General features: G+C 47.7%; 1 protein-coding gene across 1 annotated transcript in view; it reads right to left on the reverse strand.

Annotated features, from left to right (window-relative positions):
• dner (delta/notch-like EGF repeat containing) overlaps positions 1 to 14,602 on the reverse strand; it is a 333,612-nt gene that overhangs the window by 59,756 nt on the left and 259,254 nt on the right. The window contains exon 7 of the mRNA XM_085989907.1: positions 2,035 to 2,148. Within this exon, the coding sequence (XP_085846033.1) occupies positions 2,035 to 2,148 (114 nt within the window). The remainder of the gene's footprint in view (positions 1 to 2,034; positions 2,149 to 14,602) is intronic.

The following is a 14,602-nucleotide window of genomic DNA, read 5'->3' on the forward strand; positions in this document are numbered from 1 at the left end:
TTGAGAAAATCACATGGTCATATTCCAGTAAGCATATTATATTACAGTGACAAGGATTCTCTGCCTGATGTCTGGGTCTTGCTACATTTACCTAGATATTGGGGCAAATAATGGCACACTCTGGTCTGTAAGGGGCATGAGGTCCACTCACAGGAGTGGCTGGTGATGCTGAAACTCAAGGAGAATATCTAGTGTAAAAACCCAAAATGAGAAGTTCCTTCTGTACATGACAGTATGTTCTGAACGATATCTATATATATAAAGCGGCTCTTCTGTCTGTCCCGATGTCTGTCCGTTCTCTATACACGCAAAAGTTATAGAGCGTACCTACACGTGTGTTACATCAAAAGAAAGCTTACGATTCCGGAGCGGTCATAAGCATATTTACGTTTCAGTGAGACAAAAATTGCGCCTGCGGTATCCCAAAAACGTTCAAAATTCCACTCATTATCCCCTCATTAGCATTGAGTGACTATGATGTCAAAGAGCTGCTATGATGTCAGAGCAGTTTTTGTGCTGTCATAAAGAAATCAATGCTTTCACTGTGCCCAGCCTACTCAGCTGGGTGACCCAGTCTCTCTCTCTCTCTCTCCCCCCCTCAGTCTCTCTCTCTCTCTCTATCTCCCCATTCTCTCTGTCTCCCCAGTCTCTCTCCTCTCTCTCCCCCCAGTCTCTCTACTCTCTCTCTCTCTCCCCGTCTCTCTCTCTCTCCCCCTCAGTCTCTCTCTCTCCCTCTATCTCCCAGTCTCTCTCTCTCCCCCAGTCTCTCTCTCTCCTCCAGACTCTCCCTCCTGCAGCCTCGCTCTCTCTCTCTCCTCCAGTCTCTCCCTCCTCCAGTCTCTCTCTCTCTCCCCCATCTCTCTCTCGCTCCCCGTCTCTCTATCCCTCTCTCTCTCTGTCTCCCAGTCTTCTCTCTCTCTCCCCATCTCTCTCTCTCCCCTCAGTCTCTCTCTCTCTCTCTCTATCTCCCCAGTCTCTCTCTCTCTCTCTGTCTCCCCAGTCTCTCTCTCCCCAGTCTCTCTCTCCCCTCCCCGTCTCTCTCTCTCCCCCAGTCTCTCTCTCTCTCCCCGTCTCTCTCCCCGTCTCTCTCCCCGTCTCTCTCTCTCTCCCCCTCAGTCTCTCTCTCTCTCCCCAGTCTCTGTCCTCTCTCTCCCCTCAGTCTCTCTACTCTCTCTCTCTCTCCCCCGTCTCTCTCTCTCTCCCTCAGTCTCTCTCTCTCTCCTTCCCTCCCTCTCCTTCCCCCTCTCTCTCTCTCTCTCCTTCCCTCTCTCTCTTCCCGCCAGTCGCTCCCTCTCTCTCTTCCAACAACAACATGCCCTCAAAAAAGCCTCGGCACCGCCGGGCACCCCCAGCTAGTGTTCAATAAATTAAAAGGCAGGGGGAGCATTAGAGGCATGCAACATATACAATTGCACAGGGGCCGAGCCAGTCAGGGACTCTGCAAGGATCCAGTGAAAGGACAGCTACACAATGGTAATAGCTGATCCCTGATCATTTTGTCAATGCTTTTCATATTATCTATTGCAAACCTGCTATAGATTTACATAGAATATACAGCACAGAAACAGACCATTTGGCCCAATTAGTTTGACACCAGATATGTAGTATTTAGTATCATTGTCTAGTAAAATGAAGGGGCTCCAAACCTCAACACGTAATAGTAACTTTAGCAAATTTCTGCACTGCCACACTGCATATTGCAGATTCTTCAATGGAGATCTGGGCTTCGTTCAGTTATATTGGCAAACTTTAGACTGCTGATAAAGTGTACATGAGAATAGGAGTGTTGATCATTCTCTTTAAGATACTTACCTTTACAGAATGTTTAGGATCCAGGTTTTGAACATTTTTTGGAATAGAATTCAATCAAATATCACATTTCTTCCATGATTGGAGGACCTCACAGCTATTTGCTTTATAGTAAATTACCTTGGGGTGGAGGATTATACCTATGGAGTCAGTTCCCTTTGGACACTTCCAAGATACATCACTGAGGAAGATTTTAAGCAATAAATGCTCATGTTCAAAGCCTACCTTCTGGACAGAGGCAGCTGTAGCCAGTGGCCCTGCTCATGCAGGTGGCTCCATTTTCACATGGCTGCGAGGCACAATGATCAATTTGAGTCTGGCACAGTTCTCCCGTGTAACCTGGTAACACACAAAAGATCCATAAAATATAACTATTTCTCCTATCAGGGAGCAAAAATTCTATCAAGAAAGTAATCATAAAAAAGATTGCCATTGCTTAGCACTGAATTTGTACTTACAAAGCAAAACCGTTTTGCCTTCAGGGGATGAAGCAGCTTACATGGGGAGTTCTCCCAGTGTCCTGGCTAACAGTTATCACTTAACCAATACCACTAAAACAGATGAACTGGTCACTTATCTTTTACCTGGTCCATCCTGCCAGTAGCATATGCTTATCTGAAAGATTAACAACTTACATTTTCAGTATTTACATTTTCAAATAATTTAAGCGTGGCTAATACTGGGTCTATGCCGATACTGGTGCCAAAACACTTGTTCAGCACTTGAATGTACACAGGGATGGTTGAGCAGCCTATTTATATTGTTGGCTCTCACCTCAAGTCAGTTCCACAGCTGTGCTTTTGGTTTGTGCATAACTGTATGAACAGTGATGCCTGGAATTTCAGCGGGGATTCTCTAATCTCCTGTTGTAACATTGGCGGATACCCAGAAGAAACGGCACTTAGGCTGCTTCTCTAGGGTATCTGCCAATCTTCCACCAAAGTTACAGCAAGAAATCGGAAAACCCCTGTGGGAACTCTAGTCTTACGTATGTTAGATATTGCACACATGCAGACATTCCATGCGTGTATGGCTCAATAAATCCAGTGACTAACTAACATGGTACTGAGCCATACACACTAGGGTCCTAGTTTCAATCCCTTGAGATAACTGTTCTCATCTTGGGTGGGGCGGGTAGGGGGTGTATTACAGTTAGCTTCATAGTACATAGGTATTTGCCCCTGACCTGAACTTCCGACCCCATATCCTCACCGTCACCAAGACCGCCTGATGTAAGAAAACTACTAGGCACTTGGTCTAAGCGTTAAACAAAGCTTTAATCAACTGTTTTACAACCTGGAGGTCTAGTTGTGTCCTTCACTAGTTCCTGTTAAGAATGTCCTGCGCAAGCTGGGCCCGTGCCCGAGTATTTATACTCTCCCTGGACAGCGCCACCCGTAGGCCACTCAGTATTATTTCATAAGTCTTTCTTTCATGAATGACTGATTCATGTCATTGCCTACTTCCACCTCCATAACATCGCCCATCCCTGATTTTCATCGCTCCACCATTGGTGGCCGTGCCTTCTGTTGCCTAGGCCCTAAGTTGTGGAATTCCCTCCCTAAACCTTGCCAGTTCTTTACCTCTCTCTCCTCCTTTAAGATGCTTCTTAAAACCTATCTTTTTGGCCAAGCTTTTGGTCACCTGTCTTAATATCTCCTTAAGTGGTTCGGTGTTTTACTACGTTAAGATATTACTTAAATGCAACTTGTTGTTGTTGTAGGGAGGAGAAAAAATGTCCAGAGATCCCACTCCTGATTACCATTCACTGTTCCTACAGGTAGTGCACATGTGTAGTTGCTGGTCACGGTCAGCTGTGATAGCCTCCACAGTCGAATAGCCTGTTAGTGCTCACTGTCTCGGGTCACATGTGAAAAATTATCACTTAGGTAAGATAATGGGGGGTTGCCAGCACCCATGTTGCCATCCTCTACCATGAATCATTGCTTTTAGGAGAAGAGGGAGAAGGGCAGAAAACGGGAAGGGAAACTTGAAGGTGAAAAGGTCAGTACAGGAAATGACTGGTATGTGGGTGGGTGAAACAAGAGGGAGGAAGAGTCTGTGATAACAGAATGTGGGAAAATTAGTCACAAGTTGGTGTCTTGTTTATAATGATACAAAATCAGCAAAGATACAAGAACCGCCATTGAAATAGTTTACAAACAAAATAATTTACGCAATTCATATTGCAAAATAGGGGTTGGAATCTATAGATGTTTGGATGTGATGTGACCTATGCTTGAAGCTGTAAATTATATAAATTGCATACACAATGGACAACAGTTCAAAACAAAAGTAATTTTACTCCAGAAGAAGACCTTGATCTCTTGCAATGGTGTGAGTCAGTGTGAAGACCAGCATGATTCAGCATCCTGCTCATCAAGCTGCTATGTTTTATGTTGTTTTAATTCACAACCACACTGCATGCACTCAGAAGAAATAAACTATCAGGCCCACCGAGCTCAAAGTTGAGGAACCAGCCTCCTCAACTTGTGGATTTGTGAGATGAGGATTGAACCCAACCAACATGTTCAGCAATAACCACCTGCCCCAACCTTTACTTGCTGGGAACTGAGTGGTTTTGTTCACGAGGTGATTGCAGTGTCCACTATGTGGATAGCAAAGGCGCTTTAGTGGAGCTAAAGGACTAAGTAATGGATGGCTTCATAATTGTTTAGTAAATGGAGGAAACATTTAAGGTTTAAAGAATGTGGCTGAAACACACTCTGAGCAATAGTGGTTGCATGACCCATGCATTCACCACTGCCACCAAATCCTCAGAGACTAATGGAACAGTTTCTATGCCTGTTTCCTAAAGCAGAATGAGCTTGGTCCACAGGCAGCAGTTGTTGCCTTCGAAATAATAGTTTCACGTAAGTGAAAGCAGCTATATTAATAGCCATCGTTTATCACCTCTCTCTATAACCATTTACTATTATACAATTTTTGTGATAACTCTCTTCAGATGGGTTTTGACTCACGGGTGCGCTCATTCTTTCCTTTTTGTGACCCCTCCCCACATGAAATGCTCTTATCGGTTTTGCAGAATATTATTTCTGATAACATTACTGTGAAACATTTCACCACACTTAAGTCCAATATGCCATTAACTCTGGTACCCAGGACTTTCCAGTATATATTTGTCCCTGGGTACTTGTGAGGTTTGTGTGAATGAAAGAAAAGAGAGGCTTGCATTTCTACAGTGCCTTCCATGACCAGCGGACACCCCAAAGCACTTTACAGCCATTGAAGTACTTTTTTGAAGTGTAGTCACTGTTGTAATGTAGGAAATGCAGCAGCCAATCTGCACACAGCAAGCTCCTACAAACAGCAATGTGATAATGACCTGATAATCTATTTTTCGTGATGTTGATTGAGGGATAAATATTGGCCAGGACACCGGGGATAACTCCCCTGCTCTTCTTCGAAATAGTGCCGTGGGATCTTTTACGTCCACCTGAGGGGGCAAGCGGGGCCTCGTCTGAAGTCCCAGTGTGCAATCTAGATTCAGGATTCAAATAAGTGATTCCTACTTTAGTGGCTTCAGTTCTTACTGGAGACACCTCTACTTGTCTCTGTGGTGCCGTCACTATTCAGCTATGGTGCAATCCCTCATAGGTATTGTCTGCATCAGTATTGCGTACAGTTCTGGTTGTCATATTATAAAAAGGATTTAGAGGCACTGGAGAGGCTGCAGAGAAGATTTACAAGGATGATACCAGAAATGCAAGGGTATACATATCAGGAAAGGATGAACAGACTGGGTCTCTTTTCTCTGAAAACAGAAGCCCGAGGGGTGACCTAATAGAGGTCTTTAAAATTATAAAAGGTTTTGATAGAGTGGATACAGAGAGAACATTTCCACTTGTGGGGAAGAGCATAACTAGAGGCCATCAATATAAGATAGTCACCAAGAAATCAAATAGGGAATTCAGAAGAAACTTCTTTACCCAAAGAGTGTTGAGAATGTGGAACTCGCTACCACAGGGAGTGGTTGAAGTGAATAGTATAGATGCATTTAAGAGGAAGCTAGAAAAGCATATGAGGGAGAAGGAAATAGAGGGTTATGCTGATAGATTTAGATGTAGAAAGACGGGAGGAGGTTCGAGTGGAACATAAATGCCGGCATGGACTGGTTGGGACGAATGGCCTGTTTTTGTGCCGTATATCCTATGGAATCCTATGTGATTAGCTCCCTGCAGCATGATTGGAGGGAGTTGGGATGTGAAATACAGATATTGACTTGTAGTCTGCTGACTGTTCATAGTGCGTTGTTTCTGAATTGGTCTTGGCAATTAATGCTTATCCCTGGAGATTGGGTACACACATGCATACAGATCTCCTGTAGCAATGCGCATTGTGAGTCAACATTTATGCTGTTCCAAGGGTAGCCCGCAGGATGCACTTCTCCAGTCAAAATATTTGGAAAGACATTGAAGCAAATGTTTTTGATTGGCTCATGGTGTGTTTTCCTTATCCACTGCACGTAGATAAGTAAATACCACAGTTACACATAGTAAAACTTTTTATATGAACAATCATGGTTTTCAAAGTATAACATTATAAATGAAATAAACTGCAGGTGATCAAAACACGCCCTTTGTTTATCTTTTTTTTCACTCCGACAGCCTCTCCCTTTGAAGTTAAAAAACTTAATAATAGCTTTGCTGTCAAACTTGACCTAAAAAAAGCTTCGAAAATTCATTTCCAACTTGCTTTGAAGTCATTTAGAAAAAACAACGCAACTCAAATACTGTAGACTGTGCAAAGACACACTTTGGCTCCGGCACTGAGAAAAATAATTTTTAAAAACCTTCTGTAAGTAATCATGTGGATAAGTAATCCATTGGAAATAAAAATCGGGGGAAGATGTAAAACGGGGGACTGCCGACTCGCTATCACCCATTTTACACTATCGCACAAGTCAAGATCGACCCCGTGGTTTTTGAATTCTCAGTATAAATAACATAAAGCACTGGTGATCTAATCACCTCCTTTATCAATCTGCTTGCCTCTTCCTCTGTCCTAGCCTTTCATTCTGAAAGAAAAAATAAACAGTTGGCAGTAGTTTTTCCTGCGACATTCTACTCAAACAGCTGTTAAAATTTAACCTCTAGCTTGTTTTCAAATCATTTGGGAAAACAAACAAAATCGTAAATTCTGTTACAGCACGGGGAAAAAAACACATTTCCAGCTGAACTGGGAAACTCTCTGTGATGAAATATTCCATTCATCACTGCCTGTGACTGTGGTTGGTTTCAGGTTCCCCCTTACCATTGTATTGCCTGTGACTGTGGTTGGTTTCAGGTTTCTCCTCACCATTGTATTGTGTATTGGAATGTATGGAATGTGTTGTGTGTAGGGCTCCGCCCATACCTGGCCTCTATGTAAGCCAGCTCAGTCTGGCCTCACAGCCAGTACTGCAGACCTCCAGGGAAGATACCTCTCTCCACTGCGTGTTATCTTCTAAGTTAATAAAAGCCTTGTTTTGTTTCGCTAACATCGAGTCTCGGGATTATTGAGGCACATCAATTTTATTAACTTATTTTTCAACACAATGGATCAACTCCTGAAACCCGAACGTTTGGATTTGGATCAGCATGCTCCGGACGCATCAGCACGCTTCGGACACTGGTTTATGTGTATGGAATTCTTCCTGGACAATTCCGCAGCCGTCAAAGACGCTACGGACGCTGCGAGTATGAAACTCGGAATTCTGCGGAATTGGGTAAGCCACCGGGTTTACCCCCTCATCCAAGACGCCGACACGTACCTGGCCGCCTGCGACATCTTAAAGGCGCATTACCAGCAGCCTACGAATGAGGTGTATGCTAGGCATCTGCTCGCCACTCGCGCACAGCGACCTGGGGAATCGGTGGAGGAGTTCCTAGGCACCCTGAAAATGCTTGGCAAAGACTGCAAGTGCCGAGATGTAAAAGCCGCAGTGTACACTGACGAGCTTGTTCGCGATGCCTTTATCACAGGCCTCAGCTCCACTTACATCCGGCAAAGACTGCTGGAAAAAACGGGATTGGACCTGAAACAGGCTGCGGACACCACGCGATCCCTGGATGTGGCCCAGAGAAACTCGGACGCCTATTCTTCAGCCCGCGCCGTCCACGCCGCCACGTGTGCACCAAGGGTGCCGCCATCTTGGAAGGCATCTTCCCCGCCCGGCAGCCCGACACCGTCGGGGCCCCGCTCTCCCCCCAGAAGCCCTACGACAGCCGCGACGCGTCGGGGACCCAACTGCTACTTCTGCGGGCAGCCAAAGCACACCAGAAACCTGTGCCCGGCGAAAGGCACCACCTGCTTTAAGTGCGGTAAGAAGGGGCACTTTGGGAAGGTGTGCAGAGGGAACCCCGCTGGAAAACCAAAACCCGCCACCGCCGCGTGTGCACCGTGGGAGCGGCCATCTTGGACGCCATCTTGCCCGACCTCGTGGGGTCCGCCATCTTGTGAGCAGACAGCGCGGACGCCATCTTGTCTCGATCAGGGCCCTACAGAGCCATCGGTCACAGTGGACCAGACCAGGCCCCACCGGCTATCCAAATCAATGGTGGACATCGAGGTAAACGGGTGCGGGGTTAAATGTTTAATTGACAGTGGAAGCACGGAGAGTTTTATCCACCCGGAACTGGCACGACAACTCTCCCTAAAGGTGGTCCCTACTCGGGGTACCATCTCTATGGCTGATAAAACCCAGACATCGACCATTCTGGGTTACTGCACGGTACAATTGTCCGTTAACGGGACTGTATGCGATAATTTTAAAGTATTAATCATGAAGAATCTATGCGCAAGCGTGATCTTGGGCCTGGATTTCCAGTGCAACCACCAAAGCATCACGCTCAAGTATGGTGGGTCCCAGCCGCCCCTCACAGTGTGCGGCCTGGCTACCCTGAAGGTAAAGCCGCCTTCGCTATTCGCGAACCTTACCCCTAACTGCCGGCCAATAGCGACCAAAAGCAGGAGGTACAGCTGGGAGGACAGGCGGTTTATCGCAACCGAGGTAGACAGGCTCCTGAAAGAGCGCATTACTGAATGCAGCAATAGCCCGTGGCGCGCCCAAGTGGTGGTGGTAAGGGGTAGCGAGAAGAAACGGATGGTGATCGACTATAGCCAAACGATCAACAGGTACACCCAACTAGACGCCTACCCGCTACCCCGCATATCAGAAATGGTGAACCAAATCGCCCAATACCGGGTGTTCTCCACCATCGACCTCAAGTCAGCGTACCACCAGCTCCCTATCAGACCAGAGGACCGCCCGTACACCGCCTTCGAGGCGAACGGACGCCTCTACCAATTCCTCAGAGTCCCCTTTGGGGTGACGAATGAGGTCTCGGTCTTCCAGAGGGAGATGGATCGCATGGTCGATGACCACCACTTGCAGGCAACCTTCCCCTACCTCGACAACGTCACCATCTGCGGTCACAACCAGCAGGATCACGACTCGAACCTCAAGAGGTTCCTGAAAACCGCACAAAAACTCAACCTCACCTACAACGAGGACAAGTGCGTTTTCAACACCACGCGCCTCTGCATACTAGGCAGCGTGGTGGAGAATGGGGAAATCGGACCAGACCCCGACCGATTGCGCCCCCTACGGGAGCTGCCCCTGCCCAACACTCCCAAAGCCCTGAAAAGGTGCCTGGGGTTATTTTCTTATTATTCCCAATGGGTCCCCAACTACTCCGACAAAGCCCGCCCCCTCTTGAAAGCATCCTCTTTTCCGCTCTCTGCTGAGGCCCACGCCGCCTTCAAAAGCATTAAGCAAGATATTGAGCGGGCCACGCTACAGGCAGTGGACGAGAACACTCCATTTCAAGTGGAAAGTGATGCGTCTGACTTTGCCTTGGCGGCCACCCTCAACCAGGCGGGGCGGCCCGTAGCTTTCTTCTCGAGGACCCTCCAAGGGCCCGAGATCAGACACTCCTCCGTGGAAAAGGAGGCCCAAGCCATCGTGGAGGCAGTGCGCCACTGGCGCCACTACCTAGCCGGCAAACGCTTCACCCTACTTACCGACCAGCGGTCGGTAGCGTTTATGTTCAATAATAAACAGAGGGGGAAGATCAAAAATGATAAGATTCTTAGGTGGCGGATCGAGCTCTCCACCTTCGAGTATGACATCATTTACCGGCCAGGGGCCCTTAACGAATCCCCAGATGCCCTCTCACGAGGGATGTGTGCCAGCGCCACCGGGGATCGGCTACAGACCCTCCACAACGACCTCTGCCACCCAGGGGTCACGCGGCTGTTCCACTTCATAAAGTCCCGCAACTTACCCTACTCGATTGAGGAAGTTCGGTCTCTGACCAGGAACTGCCGCACTTGCGCTGAGTGCAAGCCTCGGTTCTACCACCCTGATAGAGCCCACTTAATCAAAGCTACACGGCCCTTTGAGCAGCTCAGCTTAGATTTCAAGGGCCCCCTCCCGTCCGTCGACCGCAATGTTTACTTCCTGAACATTGTGGACGAATACTCCCGGTTCCCATTCGCCTTCCCCTGCCCAGACATGACCAGCGCCACGGTCATTAAATGCCTCAACAGCCTGTTCTGCCTGTTCGGTATGCCGAGCTACATCCACACGGATAGGGGGGCGTCCTTCATGAGTGAAGAGCTACGCCAGTACATGCTGTCCAGGGGGATCGCCACGAGCCGTACCACCAGCTACAACCCCCGGGGTAACGGTCAAGTGGAGCGAGAGAACAGGACAGTATGGAAAGCAGTCACTCTAGCTCTAAGGACCAAGGGCCTCCCTACCTCCCGCTGGCAGGAAGTCCTCTCAGATGTGCTCCATTCGATACGGTCGCTATTGTGTACTGCCACTAATGCCACGCCTCATGAACGAATGTTTAGCTTCCCCCGGAAATCCACCTCAGGCGTATCCATGCCGACATGGCTCTCCACCCCGGGTCCGGTATTCGTGCGAAGGCATGTGAGGGGCCATAAGACGGACCCTCTCGTGGAGCCAGTGCACCTACTCCACGCCAACCCCCAATACGCGTATGTCCGGCACGCCGACGGAAGGGAGGACACCGTGTCAATAAAAGACGTCGCCCCAGCCGGTAACGACAACAACCACGGCAATAGCAGCAACAACGACCACAGCAACTCTTACCCACCCACTACTCTTTCATCACCCCCGGAAGAACATCGACCAACGGCACCCCCACCAACTACCCCTTCAACAACACTGGCGGCACCCCCGGCAGAGACCCAGGAGGCCACCGGGGACACCCAGCCGACACCCGCGACACCACAACTGCCACGTCAGTCGCAGGGGACTACCAAACCCCCGAACAGACTAAATCTATAGAAGGGGTGAATGTGATGAAATATTCCATTCATCACTGCCTGTGACTGTGGTTGGTTTCAGGTTCCCCCTTACCATTGTATTGCCTGTGACTGTGGTTGGTTTCAGGTTTCTCCTCACCATTGTATTGTGTATTGGAATGTATGGAATGTGTTGTGTGTAGGGCTCCGCCCATACCTGGCCTCTATGTAAGCCAGCTCAGTCTGGCCTCACAGCCAGTACTGCAGACCTCCAGGGAAGATACCTCTCTCCACTGCGTGTTATCTTCTAAGTTAATAAAAGCCTTGTTTTGTTTCGCTAACATCGAGTCTCGGGATTATTGAGGCACATCACTCTCTACACAACACAGAGTCAGACTTCAGCATCCTGGGAACCGCAGGCACAGGTTAACAAACTCCAGTTGACAGAGTTGCAGTTACGGGGGAAAAAATTGCAATCCTAGACTTTTGAGAGTGGCTGAAGGGAGTTCAATGGCTGAATCTACCAGTGATCCTTCAGTGCAAAAAGAAAACCGTGGATTCGCTGCAAGCGAAACAACTGGCACATGTACACGTCAGAACACTCACCATGGCAACAGAACAAATATGGAAAGGTCAAACTAATAAAATATAGTAATCTCCTAATCTCAGTAAACACTCTTTTCAGACCTAATGTGTAACAGGCTCACACTGCAATACTATTTAACCCAGGAACAATTAAAAACAACCTGAAATCAATCTTCATGGCACACTATATAGCATTCTGCATCCCAAGACTCTTGGACATAGCACGCTCCTCCGTATTAAGAGTACAGTATTTGAAACATCAGCTTCTGCCCCCAGTATAACTCTCTCTGATACAAGACACAACCCTTATATCATTTTGAAATACCACAGCCCTCACTTTTATCTACTTATATTCACAGCCTGTCATTGTAATACTCGGTGATATACCAGTGTCCTCATTGTAAAATCATCTGAGATCAGTCTCCTCACTATAATAGCTTTGGTAAACTGCATCCTCTGACACATTAAAACCTCGAGTTATAACACACCTTTATGTGTCATTCAGCAATAGATAAAACAAAGAAGCATCCTCTCCACATCACACTTTTAACTGTAACATTCCCTGAAATACCAGTTTCTGATATACTGTAAATAAGAGGGTAGGCAAAGGTAGGGTGGGCCGATTAGGGACCAAAAAATGAGATCTTCTTATGGAGGCAGAGGGCATGGCTGAGGTAGTAAATGAGTACTTTGCATCTTTTTTTTTTATTCGTTCCTGGGATGTGGGCATCGCTGGCAAGGCGAGCATTTATTGCCCATCCCTAATTGCCCTTGAGAAGGTGGTGGTGAGCCGCCTTCTTGAACCGCTGCAGTCCGTGTGGTGAAGGTACTCCCACAGTACTGTTAGTGAGGGAGTTCCAGATTTTGACCCAGCGGCAATGAAGCAATGGCGATACATTTCCACGTCAGGATGGTGTGTGACTTGGAGAGGAATTTGGAGGTGGTGATGTTCCCATGGGCCTGCTGCCCTTGTCCTTCTAGGTGGTAGAGGTCGCGGGTTTGGAAGGTGTTGTCGTAGAAACCTTGGCGAGTTGCTGCAGTGCATCTTGTAGATGGTACACACTGCAGCCACGGTACACCGGTGGTGGAGGGAGTGACTGTTTAATGTGGTGGATGGGGTGCCAATCAAGCAGGCTGCTTTGTCCTGGATGATGTCGAGCTTCTTGAGTGTTGTTGGAGCTGCACTCATCGAGGCAAGTGGAGAGTATTCCATCACACTCCTTACTTGTGCCTTGTAGATGGTGGAAACGCTTTGGGGAGTCAGGAGGTGAGACACTCACCACAGAATACCTAGCCTCTGACCTGCTCTTGTAGCCACAGTATTTATGTGGCTGGTCCAGTTAAGTTTCTGGTCAATGGTGACCCCCAGGATGTTGATAGTGGGGGATTCGGTGATGGTTATGCTGTTGAATGTCAAGGGGCGGTGGTTAGACTCTCGTTTGTTGGAGATAGTCATTGCCTGGCACTTGTGTGGCACGAATATTACTTGCCACTTATCAGCCCAAACCTGAATGTTGTCCAGGTCTTGCTACATGCGGGCATAGACTACTTCATTATCTGAGGAGTTGCGAATGGCACTGAACACTGTGTAGTCATCAGCAAACATCCCCACTTCTGACCTTATGATGGAGGGAAGGTCATTGATGAAGCAGCTGAAGATGGTTGGGGCCTAGGATACTGCCCTGAGGAACTCCTGCAGTGATGTCCTGGGACTGTGATGATTGACCTCCAACCACCACAACCATCTTCCTTTGTGCTAGGTATGACTCCAGCCAGTGGAGAGTTTTCCTCCTGATTCCCATTGACTTCAATTTTACTAGGGCTCCTTGATAACACACTCGGTCAAATGCTACCTTGAAGTCAAGGGCAGTCACTTTCACTTTACCTCTGGAATTCAGCACCTTTGTCCATGTTTGGACCAAGGCAGTCATGAGGTCTGGAGCCGAGTGGTCCTGGCAGAACCCAAATTGAGCATCGGTGAGCAGGCTATTGGTGAGTAAGTGCCGCTTGATAGCACTGTCAACGACATCTTCCATCACTTTGCTGATGATTGAGAGTAGACTGATGGGGTGGTAATTGGTCGGATTGGATTTGTCCTGCTTTTTGTGGACAGGACATACCTGGCCAGTTTTCCACATTGTTGGATAGATGCCAGTGTTGTAGCTGTAATGGAGCAGTTTGGCTAGAGGCGCGGCTAGTTCTGGAGCACAAGTCTTCAGCACCATAGCCGGGATGTTGTTGGGGCCCATAGCCTTTGCTGTATCCAGTGCGCTCAGCCGTTTCTTAATGTCATGTGGAGTGAATTGAATTGGCTGAAGACTGGCTTCTGTGATGGTGGGGACCTCAGGAGAAGGCCGAGATGGATCACCCACTCAGCACTTCCAGCTGGAGATGGTTGCAAACGCTTCAGCCTTGTGTTTTGCACTTGTGTGCTGGGCTCTGCCATCATTGAAGATGGGGATATTCATGGAGCCACCTCCTCCCATTAGTCTGTCTTCACTAAAGAAGAGGACGCTGCCAATATCACAGCAAAGGAAGAGGTAGTTGAGAAATTGGATAAGATAAAAATAGATAAAGAGAAGGTACTTAAAAGGTTGGCAGTGCTCAAAGTAGAAAAATCATCTGGTCCAGATGGGATGCATCCTACATTGCTGAGGGAAGCGAGGGTGGAAATTGCGGAGGCTCTGGCCACACTCTTCCAATCCTCCTTAGATATGGGAGTGGTGCCAGAGGACTAGCAAAAAAGGGAAGAAGGATAAATCCAACAATTACAGGCCAGTCAGCCTAACGTCGGTGGTAAGGAAACTTTTAGAGACATTAATCCAAGACAAAATTTATTGGCACTTGGAAAAATATTGGTTAATAAATGACAGACCGCACGGATTTGTTAAAGGCAAATTGTGTTTGACTAATTTGCTCGAGTTGTTTG

Source organism: Somniosus microcephalus, chromosome 6 (assembly GCF_052327205.1).
Source record: "Somniosus microcephalus isolate GS21.2 chromosome 6, FLI_Smic_1.0, whole genome shotgun sequence".
Lineage (NCBI taxonomy): Eukaryota > Metazoa > Chordata > Chondrichthyes > Squaliformes > Somniosidae > Somniosus > Somniosus microcephalus.